Genomic DNA, 22872 nt, shown 5'->3' with positions numbered 1-22872 from the left:
ATGGGGGAGGAGTCCCACATCTGGGCTCTCACGGGACCAGAACTTCTCTCAGTCTCACTTTGGCAGTGGAGTAAAAAATGGAAAAAACGGGAGAAAGAAGCTATACTATATGTAATAGGCCAAATCGTATCTACAATAGTGATAAATTGAAGCTATACTATATGTAATAGGCCAAATTGTATCTACAATAGTGATAAATTGCTGAAAATAATCTGAATTGAAAAGCTTTTATTATTTAAAACAACAAACAGTGATAAAGTTAAATGTCTAGGTAATACTTTTCAGTTATAAAAACCTTCTTCAGACCAAAATAGACAGATAATACATCTGGCAGATAACCTGTGTAGATAGATAAAAGAATAGTTTCTTAGAATAACTGAAATTACATTATATGAATAGTTTGAAAGCAAGGGAGAATAATGCAATATGATGTAAGGAATGAGCTTCCTCTGCCCCAGAAACACATGGGGGCACAATACACTCTGAGCTTCAGTTACTCAGAGAACTTCAGGCCCTTCCTATAAGACAAACAATTGACTCCTGGACTAATAGGATAGAAGCCTCTCGCCAACAAGTCCTGAAAGGTTTTAGAGAGGATTTGGATATGCTTACAACTTGTACTGTGAACACTAAAAATGGAACTGTTGCTTTAAATGATCGTGTCACCGCTCTGGAGCGGGAAGTTGGCAGTTCCAGGTTACATATGCAGCAACTGACACTCCTCCTAGATGACCAGGAAAATCGGGGCAGGAGAAACAATGTCCACTTAAAAGGTCTCCTAACGAAAACTTAGCGGAGAGGGTGATGCTTATCTTCAGCAATCTACTATTAATTGACTGCATTCACACAGTATCTAAGATATCAAACACTGTCACTCCCAGGGAAGTCTTGTGCCATTTACATTACTTTACTGATAAAAAAAATATTATAAGGGCTGCTTGGTCCGTGGTCTCTGTTCAAATGGAAGAAACTGGGATACATAACTATCCAGATGTTTCGTCCCCAAACATGAGACGCTTATTTCAACCACTGTTGCTTATTCCATTTTATGGCACTGTTTAAAGTTCCTAACTGGCTTACTGTAGGTCTGGCTCATGACAAGAAGACAAGGGGATCCCCTGAGACGAAGGTGCTCCTCCACTACGACTGCAACGTATTTCATCGGCCCAGCTTATAAGGATGAGGGTATCTCGCTGGTACCAGACTTGTTCTCAGCCTTACCGACAGAGGCCTAGAATCAGCAGAAGCATCTGAGAAATTGGTGCACACTGCTGCCTGTTACAACGAACTAGATTGTTTTGGATCGTGATTTGTCTGGCTCCTCATCGTTAGGCCTATGTTCATTCTAAGTGGAACTTTCTTGATTTTTATTATTGCTTGTATTACTTCATGGTTCTTTGCCCTTTACATGCATTAGCTATTTAGCATTGTATAGTATGTGTTGTGGGGCGGGGACCTGCGTCTATGTCACATTGATGCAGGACACTTCCATATATTCCCTTTCTGAGGATAACGAAATTTGATGTACAATATTACTGCATCTATTACTTTACATTGTCCATAGTGTTAGTCTTGCTTATTACAGAGTGTATTTGATAGGGAGATCCGTTCACTCTGTTGCAGCAATATAATTTAGTTATGTGTCATGGACGAAAATGTTTGTGGCATTGATGTCATGTACATGCAGATTTCCTAATGTCCAGCTCATTCGGTCTCTCGCACTTGGGGTGGTGATCAGTGATCTGTTTCTTTTTGTAGCAATGTTTATGTTCTGTACCTCCCACTCTTGTTATTGCATATAGTGCAGAGTAGTGACTGCATCCAGGACGAGAGAGTTAAGATGCTATTAGACTGTTTATTATATTCATAATTGATGCCTGTTGGTCAACAAGCTCCGCTTCGCTTCTTCTACGTTCCCCAATTATATCTGTTATAGGTGTTTCCCTAGTGTATCCACCTGGGAATTAGGGGTATTCCCCCATTATAGCCACTTTCCTCTAGATCATTTTCAACTTTTTTCTCTCCACCTCTTGGTCCCCTTCCCATCATCTCTAGGTACAATGGGAATATATAGACTCTTGTAGTGACTCTGAAAGTTGAGCGATTTTGGTAAAAGGTAGAAAAGCAGACAGTGTGAATACTTATGCCTCCATTGGTGGTTGAAAAATTCACAGAGGAGATAGTAGTAGTTGGTGGAGACTTTAATGTAGCATCAGACTCATTGATTGACACCTCCTCCTGCTCTTCCACACTTACACATGCTAGCCTGCATAGAATAAATGGTCTTTTTCATGAGCCTCAGTTAATTGACACCTGGAGGCTTTTACACCCCTCTGATAAAGATTTTCCATTATAGTTCACTATAATGGAAAATCTTTATCAGAGGGGTGTAAAAGCCTTCAGGTGTCAATTAGCTGACAACCACTTTACATTGGACTGTTTGTTCCTACGTCACCATAACCTGGGACTCCTCCGGAGAGCTACCATAGACAGCATTACGTTCTCAGATCATGCTCTGATCTCGATGTTCATTTTGCTCCCAAATCCTGCTGTTTTTCAGTGGCAGTGGAAGCTAAATGCATCCCTTCTGGGGGATCCCCTCGTTGTAAGGGAACTTGGAGACATCATCAAGACCCACTTTGACAGAATTACCATAAAAGACGTCAATTTTTATATCGGACTGTGTACACAAACATATAATTTGCAGCATTCTGATAACACACGGCTGTCGCCATAAGAGAGAGGGGGCTCAGGATCAACTCAAATCTTTAGAGTGCGCTAGCTAAATGCCATAGACATTACTATGAATATAGCAATAAGTGTGGCGGGACTCTGCTTAGAGCACTGCGAGATCAACTATTGCGTACTTCTGTTCAAAATATTTCATCTGCCTAACATCTTAACTATGATATTGCTGTAACCTTCAGAAACTGTTATCAGGTGTAAAATCTGCTTGGTTTTGGGGTGCCAGTTAATATTAACCCCTTCCTGCACCTTGACGTGATACTACGGCATAGGATGCTGGTCGTTCCCGCACCTTGACGTAGTATCACGTCATGGCGATCACCCGGGCTCAGAACCTGAGCCCGGGCGATCGCCGCGGGATCCCGGCGGTACGTGGTAGCCGGGATCCCGCAATAACAGCCAGGATCACGACTATCGCGATCTCAGCTGTTTAACCCTATAGACGCCGCGGTCATTGTGACCACGGCGTCTATGGTGAATCGCTGCGACGATCGGCACCCTCCGTGCAAGGCACGGAGGTGCCGATCGTTGCCTTGGCAACCCTGAAGCCTGATAAAGACCCCAGGGTTGCCTTCACTAGAAGCCTGTTAGGATCGTGCTTACAGCACGATCTAACAGTGCTGATGTCAGCCTATGCAGAATGCTTAGGCTGACTATGTAATATGCTGCAATTTCCCGCTACAATTTCTGCCGCGTCGGTCTGCAGTTCCCGCTAGAGATCTGCTGTCTCCGGTAGCGGGGATCTATGTAAGTAGGGTCCGCTGCTCTCCTCCACCTGAACAGACCCCCTTCCCCGGAGACCGCTCACCTCTTGCCGCTCTCACCTCCGCTCCGTTTTCTGCCTCGCCCCCGGACCTCCGCCGCGGCTCCGGCCACACTGCGCCTTATAGTCCGGTGCGCCTTATATATGTAATTTTTCCATATATAAGGCGTTTTCTACTAATGCGCTTTATAGTCCGGTGCGCCTAATGGCCCGGAAAATACGGTAAGTTAAAGCGCCACTAAGTTATAACCTCCTATAATGACACAGGGCAAATTTTAAAAATCGGGCCTGGTCCTAAAGGTCTAAAATGGTTTAGACACGAAGGGGTTAAATTAACAACAATATTCAATGGATCTTTATAGGGGATTTATTAAGGGTACAATACAGGGAAATACACAGAGGGTAAACTAACTATGGGATAGAGAGACGGTGGGGAGGAAGTGCTCTAACTAAAGATCTGTATACCATCTTATATACACACACACACGTAGCCCACACACACATCGCCCATCATCCCACCTCCACCACTGATTTGGCCAATCCAATGATGATGTAAAGTCAATATATTCTTATCACACAAACTTGCAGGACAAGTAACTTGAGTCTTTGTTTCCCACAGGATCTGGGAGAATCCCCAGGGGGCAATGACATGCAGCTGTCCTCAGTGTGGTCAGGATGGCCTTAGCCTCCAGGTGTAATAGCACAGTCCATTGTAATTACATGGAGCTGTCTCTACAATCTTTATTAGGGGCAATGTAGGCATTTATGGCTTAGTTCTTTCTCTGTCCACAAAGACCCTTACACTGTCTCAAGCCACATCATGTCATATTTCCAACATCAGGCATTGTACAACCTAGATCAATCGGCATCCCAGCAAGCTTGATCGGAACTTAGACATAAGATCTGACCATACTTGGTTGAGTCAGGACTGCCTATATTAAGGGTTGATGAAGCTGAGACCCTAGAAGCCAAAATAACGACCTTGTAGACCTATAGTGTTAGGTATAGGAATCCTAGAGGAGAGACTGGGAGACATTTTCAGCCTCTGGCTAATTTCCCACCTTTCTAAAGGATGCCAAGCATTGGCATCTTTACTTTACTTTACTTTACTCCTACATTCTGCACCAGATAGCTATAGAATTTTTGGCCAGGCACATGGATATCTATAGTGGATAGAAGCAAGAGTTAAGTGCAGTGGCTACTGACTGCCTCTTGTCCTAAATATTTTAGAAATTTTGATAAAGAGTATTATTTGCAAGGATGAGGGGCAGCGTGGTTAAAGTTTTCCCCCTCACTCAAACATATATTTTATACAGTAGGAGAAGCACACATTTGGATATGGATGGACACAGCAGAGGAGTTCCCCATTACCCAGTATCTTAATTGCAATCATATGACCTTAGAATTCATGCATACTTTTATGCTATTAGCATTAATTTTAAAGAAAAAAATAAAAAAATAACAGCATCAATCTGTCCCTTTTCCACAATGAGGCATCGGTTCATTCAGTTTTGATGGCATCGTTGTGCCATCCTAAACATGTTAGCAATATCCTATTTGGTGAATTAATTAGAATACATTTTAACTGCTCCTCAGACTCTGTTATCTAAATGGAGGCTGAGATTCTTGGTGCCACCTCCACGCAATTTGCCGGCCTGCGCACACTATGATGTCTTCATTGTATGCAATGGCCGGCAGAACGCGTTGACGCGTCTCTGCCGGCTAATACAGCAAGGAGAAGAAAGAAGAGGAGCCGTGCCGATCATCGGCAGGGTGAGTATGTACGTTTTTTTTTTATTGACTAAGGACATTTTTTGTGCTGAAAAACTCTATTAATGTACACACTGCACCCAATTTCGACAGAAAATAAAATGTAGATATATTTGCTTATTTATCAAACATAAAAAACTGAAACATGGTCATAAGTATTCAGACTCTTTGCTTAGTATTGAGTAGAAGCACCTTTTGAGCTAGTACAGCCATGAGTCGTCTTGGGAATGATGCAACCTTTTTTTTACACCTGGATTTGGGGATCCTCTGCCATTCTCCTTGCAGATCCTCTTCAGTTCCCTCAGGTTGGATGATGGACAGCAATTTTCAAGTCTCTCCAGAGATGCTTATGTCAGTCAAGAATGCTCACAGAGTTGTTCTGAAGCCACTGCTTTGTTATTTTAGCTGTGTGTTTAGGGTCATTGGCCCAGATTTACTTAGGTCCTGACACGACACAAAATTCTGCACTGAAATGGGCATTGCAGTCCTCAGTTGGACCGTGCACCAAATGTAACATGCAAAGAGATGCATATTTGTCTAGTAAATGGTAAACTGCCTCCATGCTTTTCATATTCTGTTTTGTAATCCATCATTGTTATATGGATTTCATATTGTAATGCATTATAAAATGTAAAAACCAATAAAAAAGAATTTACATACAAATAAACATTTAGCATGCAAAGTCTGACAGAAGGGTGACACATGCCCCATGTTAAAGGTGCACTCTGTTGGAGTACTGCAGAGGGCACCAGGTTCATGAAGAATGGATGCCACAAATCATGAATCTGACACTCTCTGCACACTACACAGGCAAACTGCACATAGTGCAGTTTGCGCTGTTTTCAGTAAATGTGGACCATTGTCTTGTTGGAAGTTGAACCTTCAGCCCAGTCTGAGGTCCAGAGAATTCTGGAAAGGTTTTTACCCTGGATATATCTCTGCACTTGGCTGCTTTCATATGTCCCTTAATTGAAACCAGTCATCCTTTCTCTGCAGTAGTAAAATATCCCCATAGCATGATGCTGCCACCACCATGTTTCACTGTTGGGATTGTAATTTGCAGATGATGAGCAGTGCCTGGTTTTCTCAACACACACTACTTAAAATTATCACAAAAAAGTTCAATCTTTGTTTCAGACCAGAGAATTTTATTTGTGTTTTTGTGCAAACTGTGTGTGGCTTGCACCAATGAACTTTCTCCCATCTCCCTATTGCATCTCTGGAGCTCAGCCACAGTGATCTTGGGGTTCCTCGACCTGGATGGCCAGGTCGAAAAATAGTTGTGATCGTTCTAAACTTCTTCCATTTAAAGATTATGGAGGCCCTGTGCTCTTGAGTGAAGGTGTCAATGAAGAAGTCGAACCATTTTTTTCAGAAGGAAACGGACCAACTGTGAATATGAATGTCACATCAAAGGGTTTGAGTACTTATGACCTTGTGATATTTCAGTTTTTCTTATTTTTTGCTAATTAATTAAACATCTACAATTCTGCATGATGGATTCAGAGTGTACATTTATAAAAAAATAACTTTTTTGATATTACTAATTGGCTGCAATAGAAGCAAGAGTGAAAACTCTGAAGGGGTTTGAATACTTTACATACTCACTTTATATCACCCTTTAACATAAATCAAGCAAACTGCCCAAAACACGGGGAGAGATAGGAAATGCCCTATCTTTTCCCTGTGTACGGTGCCACACGTGTGCTTCATCTTATAGCTCCGGGTGACCATTGCCATCTATGGAGGATGTATGTACAGCCGCAAGCTTGCAGCCGTACATATGTGCCCCCGACGGTCGTGTGAATGCAGCCTTAGGTGTGGAGTATTAAAAAGTGTCAGAAAAAAATGCAACTGTGACACAATTGTGGCGCAGAAATATAAAAAATACATGGGAAAGCTTTAGAGACAATTTTTAATTTACTTGGACAAAAGACTGGCATATACACAATAATATATCTGTGCCACTTTGTTCAAACCCTTCATTAAAACCATAATGACACTAAAACGATAAATGACCATTGAGTTTTAGAAAATAGACATTTTCTAGTTTATGAACCACCTTTTTATTTTGAGTTGTTGCAGATTTCAACCATTGCTATTAAATGGGAGAAATCCTCATAAAATCATTATGACCTACAGTTGAATCTCAGGGGCTAAACACCCACCATCTTTGTATGTCTTTGTTTTTCAGGTGAGGAGCTAGACTATTTGGAGAGTGTCAGGAAGCTGGGACCCTTGTGTGGTGCTGTACATGCACATTTCATGTCATTAGCTAATGAAAAGTATGTGGAAGCATTTAATAACTGGTTTCAGTGGACCAACAACTCTGAGGTATGAATTTAGTTTTCTTAGGAACCGTCTCTACAGCACATGCAGTTACTAATGTTTGTAATGTTTTGAAATTAATATTCTTCAGTTGTTCCTTAACGCCCTAAGTTTGTTGAAAAGCCAGGATGGGACCAAGATCTCACTGCATTTGATGAAGATGACATCTTGTCTGGAGCGTGCACTAGGTGATGTGAGTGTCATAATTTACCCCTTAAAGAGGAGCTTTCACCACCTGACACAGGTGGAGATTAGCATATGTACGATCTGCTACACAGATTCAGGGGCTCTTTGAATTTTGTTTCTAGCCCCTACGGTTGTGGAGATATCAATCATAGTATCTGACCATTGTAATCTATGTTCTGTCAGAGAGGAGGAGCTGGGGCTGGAGGCGTGTGTTATGCTAATGTTCTCTCATATTGTCTGTTCAGGTGCAGAGCATGTATGTACCGTATATACTTGAGCATAAGCTGAGGCCCCTAAATTCAACACATAAAACTGGTAAAACCTATTGACTCGAGGGTGGGAAATACATTGGTCACAGCCTCCCCCCAATATATATTTCGCCACTGCCCCCTAGTGGCCCCCTTGTATATAGCCAGTGCCTTCCCCCTTGTATATAGCCAGTAGCCCCCTGCCCCCCCCCCCGGTATATAGCCAGCAGCCCCCTTTATATAGCCCGCCAGTCCCCTTAGTATATAGCCAGTACATGCCCCCCAGTATATAGCCAGTTCCTGCTCCCCCCCCAGTATATAGCCAGTGCCTGCCCCCTTCAGTATATAGCCAGTGCCTGCCCCCTTCAGTATATAGCCAGTGCCTGCCCCCTTCAGTATATAGCCAGTGCCTGCCCCCTTCAGTATATAGCCAGTGCCTGCCCCCTTCAGTATATAGCCAGTGCCTGCCCTCTTCAGTATATAGCCAGTGCCTGCCCTCTTCAGTATATAGCCAGTGCCTGCCCTCTTCAGTATATAGCCAGTGCCTGCCCCCCCAGTATATAGCCAGTGCCTGCCCCCCCCCCCCCCCCCAGTATATAGCCAGGCGCAATGCTATTCAAACTACACGTAAACGCAAATGCACTGCAAGTGCCACATAAACATGATACAAGCAGAATGTAAACACAAATGCTACACAAGTGCCACGAAAACATGATACAAGCAGAATGTAAACACAGATATACAGCAAACGCAATGCAAATGCAATGTAAACATGACACAAACGATACATGAACAGAAGGGTCGTGTTAACGCAAATTCAACACAAGCCCTGCATAAACACAGATGCCACCTAAACGCAAATCCAATGCAAACGGCACATAAATGCAAACTCCATGTAAACGCAAACTCCACGTAAATGCAAATGCCACATGAATACAGATGCGCTGCAAACGCGATGGAAACAGAAGCACCGCATGAATGCTATGTAAATGCAAATGTCATGTAAATACAAACGCCATGTAAACACAAAATCCATGCAAGCGCAAATGCGATGTGAGCGCAAAAACTATATAAGCACAAATGTAATGTAAAAGCCTTTACATCATGTTTACGTTTACATTGCTTTTGCAGTAACGTGTTTTGCCTCAGCGTTCACATCAAATTTATATTATGTTGTCATATGCATTTACATCATGTTTTCAGCATATTAGTGGAATGTCTGTGAACACAGCCTCTGGATGAGCATAGTGAAATCCCTGCTCACTACTGTCCATAGTAGCTTCTAATATCGCCTGCTAATGATTGGACAGTATGAGAGAAGATTAGCATAACACACGGCTGCAGCTCCAGCTCCTCTTCTCTGACAGAACAGACATTATGGTTAGATATTAGGACTGATATCTCTACAGCCATGGGGGCTACACAGTGAGAGGCTATGAAAGGTCCTCTTTATGAACAGCTTCTTTTTGTTCATCAGCATAGATCAAGCATGTGTAAAGTTTGTTCAACAGTAGTGATGAGAGGACCCTACAGTTTTCACTGATCGCGAGTGTTAAAGTGGTATTTCCACAAACTCAAGATTCTTAAATATATTCAGGATAACAAAATATTACATTCTATAATTCACTGTTATTAACAAAAATGCAGCATTTCACAGATATAATTCCAACCTGTCTCTATCAGTCCTTGTGTATTCAATTTTGGTTGCCCCCCCCCCACCCCCCTCAGGATCAGACTGTACATCAGAAGTCTGGGGTCAGACAGGATAAATAGTTCTGGTCTGATGCAGCAGTAAGCTCCTCTCTGCATTGACCCCTCCCCTTGCATTCCAAGATAAACACACACACTCACAGACTTCCTGTGGGCAAACAACAGTGTGAGGAGAGTAAATCTACAAGCTACAGGCAGATAAGGTCTTTATCCAGGGGAGGGAGGCACAGCAGTGCTGTATGTTATTGCTTGAGATAGCAGAGCTGAGAATGCCATTGTGTGTTTTGTGTCTCATCTCTCTATTTCTATGTATCAGATACTAGTGAATGTGCAGAAGCTAAATTAAAGTGTAGATAATCCCTGCACCCTGATAATCGAACCACATTGTCCGCACACAGCATCTCACAGCACTAAAAGCATCATAAAGAGAGTCTAGGGAGTGATAGGAGATAAAACAGCAATAAAACTGTGTAAAATTGTAAAGTAAGGGGTTAAAAATTATCTTTATTGTATAAACTTCACTAGAGGTTTGAAATTTGAGAATTTTTCTTTCATGGGCAAACCCTTTAACCCTTTTAAATGGGTCTGGTATTACCTGTGATCAGTGTTGGCACTGATCGGAGGCGTTATCCTTTATACGTCTGTATATGTAATAGCCGGTTGCTCATAGATTTTTAATGGAGGAGAAGACAAAATTTCTTTCAGGGGCAAAATGTTTAAAAGTACCAAATCCTACCATTCATTCAATTGAAAAATTTCAAAGATAAATACTATGTTTTCTCTGCAATGACAGGCTGTTAAAAAAAAACATGAAATGTATGTCAGGAAAGATTTATAATATGCCACTGTTTTTCTAGTGGGGGAGGGGGGTAGGCTCTTGAGATTATATTTGTATCATGACAGAGAAAAGTTCTAATGCAATGATCTTTTTACTGTGAAATGTTTCATTAGTCTTCGTACTGACTTTGAATATGGATTCTCTTTTAGGTATATTTAATAATTGGCAAGGACTGTCCCTTCTTACTGAGAGATCTTCTTACCTCCCAAGAATTGGCCAGTATCTTTAGTCAACCTGTGGTGAGTAAACAATATACTGGGTGATCAGAAAAGTCAGGGAGACTTTACCGGTCTCAAAGTTAAAATGAAATTCATTAGAAAGAATATATGGATATTGTACGTGATAGAAACATTCTATATAAATGGGGCTTCCCTTTCAAGATAATTTTTGAAAAAGATAATAAAACTGTAATTTACCGTTCGAAATAAGAAATGGGGAAAATGTTACATCAATGGGGCTGGTGCCCCCACCAAAGAAGATGGCAGATCTACGGCCTCCAGAAAAACTGATGTCTCCGTGGAATTGATAGGAATTAACCAACGAAATCCCCCCCCCCCCTTCCCCTCTTTCCCTCAGTCGCTTGTCTATTGTTGTAGAAAATGGTGGAAAGGAAAGAGGTGTTTTTGGATGGGAAGAGTGTAGGTCAGGGAGGAAAGGATTAAAGGACACCTGTCATCAGGTCTGTGTCACTAGTTCTGTGACATTTACCTGTTGGAGCAGCTCACAAGGATCCCATCCCAGCCTTTATCTAGTAAATTCATACATTAATCATTGTAAAATCATATTTTCTTTATTATGTAAATGAGGCTGGTCACATGGTCAGAGGCAGTGATGTCACTCCTGTTACCCCTCCCCTCTCCTCCCCATGCTCATGTTTGTGTGTAATGTATAGTAAAGCATTGCTAGTGTCTGTGCTGCATCTGCTGACATGCTGCATCCTCCTAATACACAGAGACATAGACATCAGCTACACAAGTACTTGACATGTTCTGCTATAACATGGCTGCATCCTGGAGCTGTTGTATCTTTCACATGCACACACACAGGCTGAAGGGGGCGCCAGCACCAGGAAGCACATGGAGGAGCCATTACGTTATTATACAGGCTGTCAGTCAAGCACTGGGGTTGTGCTGTTCCTCCCACTCATGAATATAAGTCGGACAGCTTGAATATGCTAATGACTCATTGGACATTTCACAGGTCATTTGCATACAGCTTTAGGACCTCATTGCTTAAGTTTACAAGCAAGTAGAGGGACAATGAAGGGATAGAGGCAATGCTTTCTAATGGCAGTTTATGAAAATCTATTTACATTAGGGGGTTATTTTGCATGACGGGTTCTCTTTAAAGGGCACCTACCACCACGATTCTACCTATAAAGGTAGATCGGGTGGTAGGTGGATGAATGGGACGTGAGGATTAGCCCTTTTTGGGCTAATCCTCACGTCCCGGCTATGCTTTAGTAAACTTTATAGCTTGTATATGCAAATTTTGTTAAGCGGCTACTGGGGCGTGGAGTAACCGGACATGAGGCTACTAGTCGCGGCTACTCCACGCCCCAGTAGCCTCGTTCCTCCGCCTACCTTGTAATCTTCGGTGCGCAGCTGCCCTCGTCCGCGCAGAACGCAGGCCTACGGGTGCGCGGCCGTAGCTCCGAGGCCGGTGCTACTGCGCATGCGCAGAGCGCCAAAGATTACATGGTAGGCTGAGGAACGAGGCTACTGGGGCATGGAGTAGCCGCGACTAGTCGCCTCATGTCCGGCTACTCCACGCCCCAGTAGCCGCTTTACAAAATTTGCATATACAAGCTATAAAGTTTACTAAAGCATAGCCGGGACGTGAGGATTAGCCCAAAAAGGGCTATCCTCACGTCCCATACTACCTTTCTAGGGAGAATGGTGGTGGTAGGTGCCCTTTAATGTTGAAGTGATAAAATATTAGTTCAAACTCTCACCGCAGGCTGGCAGTGAAATAACGAGGGCCAAGCCTTACTAATCCCTATGTATCTACTCTGTGGTAGTGCATTTAGTGTTAATAAAAGACCCCTTGTTGACCTAAGAATTAAGGTTAGCATGAAAGGGCTCCCTAAAGGCATGGTTAAAATATTGAATAAAAACATGAGGATTGTCCCAAGGTGCTGTAAAACAAGAAATAACCTATTCTTACCTTTTTCTGGTGCTGCAAAACAGCACTGTGCCTACCTTTTACAATTGGCCTCTGTTTTTATACAGAGCTTAGTGGTGATATCACTACCATACGCACCTACTACTGCTTTCGGACTCATTATGACATCTTTTTTTTTTTTTTCCAGATAGCAAAATAAAAGATTTCTATGGGTCTGTTCACATGTCTGTGTTATTTCCCCTGATGTGTATGCTGTGAAAAGAAATTGCATAATTTTTTCTCACATGAGGACCACAGACCTCAATAGAAATCAATGGGTAGAAAATACATTGGGAAACAATCCGTTTTTTCCAGACGTGAAAAAACAGATATCATACGGATGTGAAAAACGTATGTGGATATAGTATCGACTGCTCATGTATATCACATATCTGCATTTTTTTGCGGATACGCCGTCTAAATAAGCCATTACACTGGACGCAGTCAGAGGCTGTAGAGGGAGTATACTATGGTCAAGATTTTACCAACACAGTCTGGCCACAAGGATCAAAGCCCTTGAGACAGGCCTGTATTAATAATGTCTTAGTTTGTCAGCACCTGCAGCCAGACCTGAGTGAAGTTGGCCCCCCCACCTTGTTCAAATCAAACAAAATTGGTGTCAAACATTTGTGCTACATTTGTGCAGCAGAAATTTTCGTTTGTGCCGCTATTGCTTTTAAGATGAATTTTATGAATGAAAGTTTCCAGAGGTCATCGGAGGTCAACCAGCCCCCCCACATTGCCCAAGCCAAACTGGAGCCGAACAATTCTGCTACGTTTGTGCTGCTCAAATTTTTGTTTGTGCTGCTTTTGTTTTGAATAAATGAACAAAAAATTAAAGGTCAAAAGTTCAAGCAACCCCCACATTAACCGAATCAAACAAAACTGCTGTCAAATGTTAGTGCTACGTTTGTGCTGGTTTGTGCAGCAAAATTTTTTTGTTTGTGCTGCTATCATTTTAAAGGTATGTTCAGGTGTTTACATAGGTTAAAGGTGTTTAGGATGAACTGGTAATAAAACAAACCTAGTGACACTTCCCTGGTTTGATCACCAGGGGGAGCTAGCAAACACATTGTACTTTGGAAGAAATGAACTCTGATGACCTCTGGAAAAAAGTATGAATATATTAAAAATGATAGCGGCACAAATGAAAATTTTTGCTGCACAAACCAGCACAAACGTAGCACTAAAGTTTGACACCAGTTTTGTTTGACTCCGTTAATGTGGGGGGGGGGGGGGGCTAGTGGACCTTTTGACCTTTAATTTTTTTTCATATATTTAACCCCTTAATGACCTTTTACGGCTTTTTACGGCGGTCATTAAGGGTACTTCTTCTGACGCGTATGCCTTTCTACGGCGGTGCGTCAGAAGAAGTTTTCGGGACACCGGGTTATTATAGTGCCGGTGTCGGGCTGTGATATCACAGCCCAGACCCGGCACTAACACCCGGGATCGGAAAAACTCAGATCCCGGGTGTTTAACCCCTTACACGCCGCCGTCAGATGATCGCTTATTCATGCCAAGAAGTAGAAAGTGTAAAAAAAGTTAAAAAAAAAAATTAAATCTTTTTATAATATAATTAAATAAATAAATAAAATAAAAGTCCCATAATCTCCCCAGTAACACATAAAATGCAAATAAAGTAAATAAAACACAAAAACACGTACATATTTGGTATCACCGCGTCCGTATTAATCTGTACAATAAATCTAAATCAATATTGAACCCGCTTGGTGAACTACGTAAAAAAAAAAACTCGAAAAACTTCCCATAATATACAATTTTCCATCAAACACCATCACAAAAAATGTTCTAAAAAGTGATCAAAAAAAGTTACGTTCCCAAATATGATACGACTGAAAAGAACAACTGTTTTCGCAAAAAATAAGCCCTCAACCAGATCTGACAACAGAAAAATACAGAAGTTATGGCCCTGAAAATTTGTCAATAGTAAAAACAATGCGATTTTCTCGAATATTGGTTTTGCTCAGGAAAATTTAGCAAAAATAAGAAAAACGATATAAATGAGGTATCGCCGCAATCGTAGTGAACCAGAGAATAAAGATAAAATATTATTTTTATGTTACGGTGAGCGGGGGAAAAAAAATGCTAACAATCCAAAATAAAAATTGATGATTTTGTTTGTGTCCCCCTTGAAATAGTTAATAAAATCTCATGAATAAGCTTTAGACTCCCAAAATAAATTATCTATACATTGTATCTCATCCCGTACATAATGAGCCCTCATATGTTCGCATTACCAAAAAAACAGTAAACTCGGGAGGAATTGGGCATCAAGCGTTGCAGTGCGTTTCATCATTTAATTTATTCTGAAAATGTCAGTTTTGGCCTAAATGAATGTATTTTCCAAAAAAATTCTATAGTTTCTAAATCGCAGGTCCATATTTTTTAACCCATGTGAAACACTTAAAGGGTTAATAGACTTAATAGAAGTTGTTTTACATATGTTGAGGGGTGAACTTTCTATAGTGGGGTAATTTATGGGGTTTTACTATTATTTAGGCCTCTCAAAGTCACTTGAAAGCTGAGTTGTCCCTCAAAATGTGAGTTTTGGCAATTTTCATGAAAATAAGAAAAATCGCACCTAAAATTCTGCGCCTCATAACATCCTAGAAAAATGACTGGAAGCATAAAATATCATCCCAACATAAAGCAGATATTCTGTAAATGTTAATTATCAAACTTTTTGGGTAGTTTTACTTCCTGTCTGGAAACCAGAACATTTCAAACTTGGAAAATGAAGAATTTTTACAAACTTTTGCCAAATTTTCACTTTTTTTCAGAACGAAACGCAAAACTTATCACTTAAATTTTATAACTAACATGAAGTACAATGTGTCACGAGAAAACAATCTCAAAATCACCTGGATATGTTAAAGCGTTCCGAAGTTATAACCAATTATCGTGAGACATGTCAGATTTGAAAAATCGAGTCTGGTCATTGAGCTGAAAACTAGTGTTGGTGATAAAGGGTTAAAACAAAAGCAGCACAAACAAAAATTTGAGCAGCACAAAAGTAGCAGAATTGTTCGGCACCGGTTTTGTTTGATTTGGGCAATGTGTGTGGGGGGGTGGACCTCTGATGACCTCTGGAAACTTCCATTAATATCTTAAAAACGATAGCGGCACAAACGAAAATTTCTGCTGCACAAACCAGCACAAATGTAGCACAAATGTTTGACACCAATTTTGTTTGATTTGAACAAGGTGGGGGGGCAACTTTACTCAGGTTGCAGCCAGTACTAAAAAAATCAACTATCCCTGATCAAGGGGGCCATGGATTTACTTCTTCTCAGTAAACCCACTCTCATGCTAGTGGCATGAGGGGCGTGTTGATCACCTTGGCATAATTCTACAATCATTGACATGGGAATGGTGTTCACGGAAGGGACATGCATATAGTAATGGCATTATAGCCCCTTCACTAAACCTTACTTTGGGTCTTGTATTTACCCTGGTCCCGAGTTGATAAGTCTCTTATTAGTTTTCAACATCTCATTCTTTTTCTGCCTAGATGAATGTATTGAAAATCTTCCTCGGCTCTCCAAAAAGTCTGAATCTCCGTAATATCCTGTGGCATGGTTTTGTATCACCAAATGAGATTCCACCCAAGTAAGTTCAGAGTCAAGTTCAGTTTAAGGGTTTTTCCCAAGTTGGATTATTGGCCCCTGTCCACAGGGCATTGAACATTCGGGAATTCAATATTTTTTTTAACATGACTGCAGATTGGAAGATTTTTTATATTCTAACTGCTTTGGACATCCTGTATGTCTAAAAGTTATAAGTGCATAGGAAAGGCGGACAGGAAGAGATCAGAAAGCGCTCATAGAGCAGTATTTTGTGGGAAAACTTAGGTTGAGGTGAATAGAATGAGGCTCACCAGACAGGGGAACAACACTAGTAGGAAGTGTGAGGGCGGTACCATATGAACACAGTAGTCACACCGGTCTCTATCAGATATACTGGGTAGTAGGGTGGTTGTCTTTGCGACACACACTGGTACTGAATGGGATACAGAGTATTCTTCATTAGAAACTTTTTATTGATATCTCAGTTACACAAGTTTCGGAAGCTCAAAGGATTCCTTTTAGAGCTCGGCTTCTCCTGGTTTGTCAGAGCTGTCACGGGGTATTTATGGCGTTGTGGCTTTAAGGATGATGATGGGGGAGCGGTTCGCGTCAGTCTGGGGGTACGCACATGCGCAATCCGCATTCCATGCCAAAAAGATGTCTGCTGCATGAGATGCGCAGATCTGTAATATTGTCGGACCAACAATAATGTGGAGAATGACAGGGACAACTTAAAGCGCCACTGGAGCGTCTACCAGGCCAATGACTTCGATTATTGGGCTGACAGCGTTACTGGATACCTGAACTTCTGCTTGGGCTCTTTTATCTCTTAGGAATTTGTCAGGTGCTTCCGCAGCAACAAACCTTGGACTGGTGCATGCCACTAACCAAGGATCTAGAAGCCCTACTTAATAGGAAAAATATAGTGTTCAGGAGCAGGGCCAAAGCAGCCATCAGGATACAGTCTGAACTGAGAACTAAAATCTATGAGGTGCAAGGTTGACTACGGGAAGAGATAGAGGCTAGATTAGCTAACAACAACACAAAGGAGGTCTGGGCAGGTATGAGAAACATTAAATATTGGTACTTCTCAATGACTGGTACAATGACAGCCAACAGAAGGCAACCTTGACAGCTACCAACTCCATAATAACATCCACATCCACACATACCATCAAAAAGAATATCCAAAGTAAAAAAGATGGGTGAAAGTAACAGTCGAGAAAGTGTGCAGGGCTTTGTTTGCCCTTTAACCAGATAAAGCATGTGATCTTGACAGTTTGTCCAAGACTACTATTTGCAAATGAAGTCAAGAACTAACTGACCTATTCAACCACAGCCTGAGCCAAGAAAAGGTTCTGGAAATCTGGAAAAAAGGCAACCAACTGTACTGGCCCTTATATGAAGGGCATTGTGAAGCTACAATTTGTATAAATATCAAATGAGGTGTGGATGATGTCTTACACTTTTTTTTACTACAAATGGCCAACTCTAACTTAGAACAGATTGGCACTATAGTTAGGACCAGCCGAACCTTGATTCAACTCAATAAAGTAATATAGCCCCTCATGTTCCCTTCCCGTGTTCCTTACTACTTGTATATTCCTACAATACTTGTAATAATGCTTATGTTTCATGCTCGAACCGCTGAACAAAGCAATTTCCCTTGTTGGATCAATAAAGTTGTATTGTAAATGTCTTTTAGTTTCAAGGTTACAGACCCATGGAGGGTTCCTTTTTTGATGTCATCTATTCTGATTTGTGCCTAGTGGCATGTTTATACTTTACATACCGTATTTTAAATGTGATTGACAAATAACTTATTATTATTGTGCTATTTCTGTTTTTTTTTTTTTAAAAAAAAACCTCTCCTAACAATTCAACTACTAAAGTAAATAGCGATACAAAGAATCAACCATAGCGTACTGTACACTGGCATAGTTCCAGACAAGCACCACTCCCTGTCTGACATTATTTCCAGTGATTTAGAGCAGCCAGTCCTTTTCTGGGAGAGCCTGACCTACACATGCCCTGAACACATTCTTTTGGATTTTTAGTTGTCTTTGAGGCAAGACAGTTGAAAGACAATTGAAAGTGATCAGTAATACAAAATCCCTGATTATACATAGTAATATAAAACAGAATGCTCATGTAGCTGCATATATGCGAATTTAAGTCTGTATTCCTTCTCTTAGATATTGCTCCATGCTGCTGCTATTCACCGCTGGTTTGGGACAGTTACTGCAGTCCTGGCTTACTAAAACCAAGATGTCGCTAGTCCATAGACCATACTTTGTTTTCAGTAGTCTACATGAAATTAAAGTTTGTCCAGGTATGTTTTTCCTTAAAGGGCCAGTTCACATTTCGGTTATTTTTGCTTTATATAGTGTGCACTAAAACCAGTTGAGGTATAATGGATTTTCTTCTGCTCTTGTTCCATCCTTGTTTCTTTTACCAAAACAGCGAAAGAATTTGACTTTTGTCCTGCACCCTTAGCCACAGTAGAAGGTAGTATAAAACAAATGAAACTGGAGGTTTGGGCAGAGCAGGGAAGGAATTATTTCCCCACTATGGGCTAATTGCCTTCAGCCTTATGGGGATTTTTTTTGGATCAACAAGGTGGGATTATAGGATAGACTTAATGGACCTTCATCTTTATTCAACCTTATTCTCTATGAAACCTTGGTTTCGGCTCCAACATATAAGAGCTGGATTCTTTATCCCTTTATTCTTACCACATGGCTACAGTATCAGATACCTGGGTTCCCCCTAGATTCTCATAACTAACAACACATGTCAGACATCTTGGTTATTCAGGTGGTGTCAGCGTAACATATGGTTCCAGCCCCATGGTTTTATCACTAAGTTTGCTAACAAGGCGCTCTTTCCCCTTTCCTGCTGGTGGAGACCTGGGTCCCCTCCACCCTTCACTACTCACCCCATAATCTCTGCCAGTTTACAGTTAGATATTCCACAGAGATTACATGTCCTTACATGTTTCTTTTCTTCCGCACTCTCTGGTTTTTCCTGATTTTCCTCTGGTGGAGGGCTTTAGGTACTATTCAGGAATTTATTATATCAGTCTGAATGTCTCTCATTTGATTCCCTGTTGGAATTTTATTGTCCATCCTGCTTTTTGTGCATAATACAAGTGTTCCACTTTTTTTTAATTCGCTCCCAGATTTAACCTCTGTCTCAGGTACCAAAAATAAACAAGCAAGTGGCTGGTGTTGCTGGTAAGTTTTCTTTCAGTGCATTCAGGTAGGTAGTGGGCACATGGGTACTGTAGAAGGAGTAGGGTTCAAAAGGATGATGGTGTATCCTTGCTATCCTATACTGACCCTACCCTAAAGCTCCTGCCCTAATAAGGGCAGTCTCAAAGACTGACCCTTACACTGAATGAAAAACCCTGCACCACTCTGACATCACAGTGCCACCAGTGAACTAAGAAGTCCTAGGGGAGTTAGGCATTTCAACCTTTTTGCCTTTGTACTTAAAGTGTAACCATCATTTCAAAAAACTTTTGATATGTTGGAGGGCAGGTAATTTTAAGCACTTTTGCAGTTGGATTAGTTACCCGAATCTTGCTCCTTTCTCTTATATTCTGCAGACTTCCCCTAGATGTCGGTAATGTCTCATATGGCTGTTGCTAAGCTCATCCCGTCTTCAGAAAGGCGCAGAGACTACAGAGCAGGAGACACGCCCCTATCTCTCTCCCTGCAATCAGCTGATTACCTCATGGCTCCAGCACTCAGTCATGTGCAGGGAGAAGCCCTCACTAATGTACCGACCAAACAGCTAAACTTATCTCTCCCTCAGCTTTCCCTACACTTGTGTATAAACAAATAATCCACACAGACAGAAACTGCAACCTCCCCTCCCATCACCTCACACAAGGAAGTGGCAGGAGAGACTCTCCAAGTCTGCAAGCTGTCACCTCATGTGCTGAAGTGTTACTTGGATAGGTAGGTACATAGATAGATAGATAGGAGATAGATGGATAGATATAGATAAACAGATAGATATGATATGATATAGATAAGATATAGAAAGATATTAGATAGTTATGGGCTTAGTAAATAGATATGCTGGTCAGCCGCAGGTGCTTGTGATGAGGTGACAGGAGGAAGTCCTGCCCCTCCATCTTGCTGATTGTAGTTTTTTTTGAGAGCTGGAAACCCCGGTTGCTATGGGCCAAAAAGGTACTAAATGAGGACCAAGAGGCAAAATACTTTGAGGAATAATTCCCAGGGACACCTGGAGCAGAATTATGTATTTTAGTTTTTTTTTTTTTTGCTAAGAATGACGGTTACACTTTAAAGCACCGCTCATTAAACTAATAGCTCTGCAACTAATACTACTTTTTTTTGTTTTCTGATTATGTCCCAGTCAGGAACCATCTGATGTTGCTCTTATTTAGTGATTACACGACTGTGTGGTGCATTGATTTTCATTATTTCTTAGGGTGAGTTTTTTGGACTGCCATTGCTATGGCAGAAACTATAAGGGGACAGTAGGGTCAATATAGGAAGAGGACAGATACATCATCATCTTGTTGGACCCAAGCTAATACTTGTACAGTATGCTTGCTCCACCAAAGTTTGCTCTACAAGTACCCACGTGCCTGCTTCCTATCAGAACATTCGGGTAAGACGTATCTTTCCATATTTTTTGTTGTTGATTGCCGCAAAAAAGCAAACCAGTCAAATTATTTATAGTGTTTGAGGCTGGTACTATATACTCTGCAATTGGACTGTACTCACACTGGTTGTGGTAACAGTTGTATTTTTGTGTGTGGTTCATATTTATTGGACCATTGGTCCGTTTTAATGTATGCAATTGCTTACCATTTTTGTTTGTTTTGGACTAACCATAGAGCTGATTAGCAGTACACATTTGCGACCATCTGCTCTGTAGACCCCTGTTCTCGTGATCTGTGTTCTGAGAGCTCCATTGATCAGCAAGTTGTTGTAAATGGACAACTCATTTAACTAGCAAAAAGAGATTATCCTAGCCTAAAAATACATACAGCCTAAAAATACACACAGCCTAAAAAGAAATATTTCCAAATATTAGATTTCCTGTGTACAGTACAAACTACTGAATGATGAACTTCAATTTCTAGCTGCTGTGCCCCCGGTAGATGTGGTGTTTTTATTTTTTTAAATCTTTGTACCAGTTAATGATCCTTAAAGTTTATATTTGAATTGGCTAATATAAGATACTTTTATTGTTATACAGAAAACAGAGACCCATCCCCTTGGCTAGGTTGAGATAAGTCACATATTAGCTGATATCTTTTATTAAAAGTGAGGATTTGAAAAAAAAAAAAACACAAAACAAATCAGCATCAGCAGTGACATGAGAAGTTTTGACCTTTTTTTTTTAACAGATCTGAATGAAAAAATGCTGCTCTTGGCAGAAAGTTTTATGGAAAAATCCAAGTTTGTTTTGCCACACATGGTACCATTTTGGATCGAGTCATTTAATGCATTCAGACAAGGCAGGTAAAAAGAATGATCTTGTGTGACATAATGCCTATGGATATTGTTTTTCTCATATATAGAAAATATGACTGGTTATATTCAGTAGGGAGCTGAGTGCCGGAAGTTCCATCAATTATTTGCTCAAGAAACCTCAATTTTGACCTACCAAGATGCCGTCTGTCTGCTGTATTATAAATACTCTGCCTGAGGCCCCTTGCTGATGAATGTATGGGACCTGGTACTACAGTGTAGTCTGATGAATTTGCATCACAGCCGCCAGGGGCGTAACTTGGGGAAGTACAGAGGGTGCGGTCGCACCTGGGCCCAAGAGGCTTAGGGGGCCCATAAGATCTCACTTTCCCATATGAAAAGGCTAGTACTATAAACCATGTATTATAGTCGGGGGCCTGGCACAGACTTTGCACTGGTGCCCATCAGCTTCAAGTTACGGCACTGACAGCCCCCATGTGTGTTATCTGTGAGTAAGCAGAGCTGGGGGTGTCATTGTGTTTCATATCCATCTCATGGATCTCTCATCTCTGATCTGTCTCATCTCTCTGCTCACCGTACCACGAGCAAGCATTTTTTAAGTCAGTGGCGGCCATGAACTGGCCACAGTTTATGCGGCAATCTTACAGCCGCCATTTACTGAATGAGGCCTTAAACTTGGGCCTGAAATCATGGGATATACGTTTTGGAGACTTGTTACTTTCAATGTTAAAATCTTTGCTTCTACACACAGGTACGCAGACTGTGCTACTGTCTTATTGCCACAGCTGGAAACTGGCCTGCGTCTGGCCTTTACCACAGTGAATGATTGCCCACAAAGGATGCTCACAGCTGAGGTACAGGGATTTCACTTCATTTTATGATCCCATATGGTAACTTTATAGAGTTTAACTGCCTGCCTGCTCCCACTTTGCTTCCTGATCATGTCCTAATAAGCTGCTCCAAAACTGCCTGTTTGTCAGATATAGGACACCTCCCAGTTCATCATAGTACATTAAATACCTTATTATTATAGTTCTAATGCAACTCCTATGTC

The 22872-nt window shown here is 41.2% G+C and overlaps 1 protein-coding gene across 5 annotated transcripts in view; it reads left to right on the top strand.

Annotated features, from left to right (window-relative positions):
- Positions 1–22872, top strand: part of ERMARD (ER membrane associated RNA degradation) — a 69089-nt gene that overhangs the window by 30977 nt on the left and 15240 nt on the right. For 4 of the 5 annotated variants that reach the window (XM_072141019.1, XM_072141020.1, XM_072141018.1 and 1 more), the window contains 7 exons: positions 7473–7612; positions 7698–7799; positions 10738–10827; positions 16287–16384; positions 18537–18673; positions 21734–21848; positions 22570–22672. In XM_072141019.1, the coding sequence (XP_071997120.1) occupies positions 7473–7612; positions 7698–7799; positions 10738–10827; positions 16287–16384; positions 18537–18673; positions 21734–21848; positions 22570–22672 (785 nt within the window). The remainder of the gene's footprint in view (positions 1–7472; positions 7613–7697; positions 7800–10737; positions 10828–16286; positions 16385–18536; positions 18674–21733; positions 21849–22569; positions 22673–22872) is intronic. The other variant, XM_072141017.1, reaches the window with a different exon arrangement.

This window comes from Engystomops pustulosus, chromosome 3 (genome assembly GCF_040894005.1).
Source record: "Engystomops pustulosus chromosome 3, aEngPut4.maternal, whole genome shotgun sequence".
NCBI classification, from domain to species: domain Eukaryota; kingdom Metazoa; phylum Chordata; class Amphibia; order Anura; family Leptodactylidae; genus Engystomops; species Engystomops pustulosus.
The sequence above is the reverse complement of the archived record's forward strand: the minus strand, read 5'-3'. Positions and strand labels throughout refer to the sequence as shown.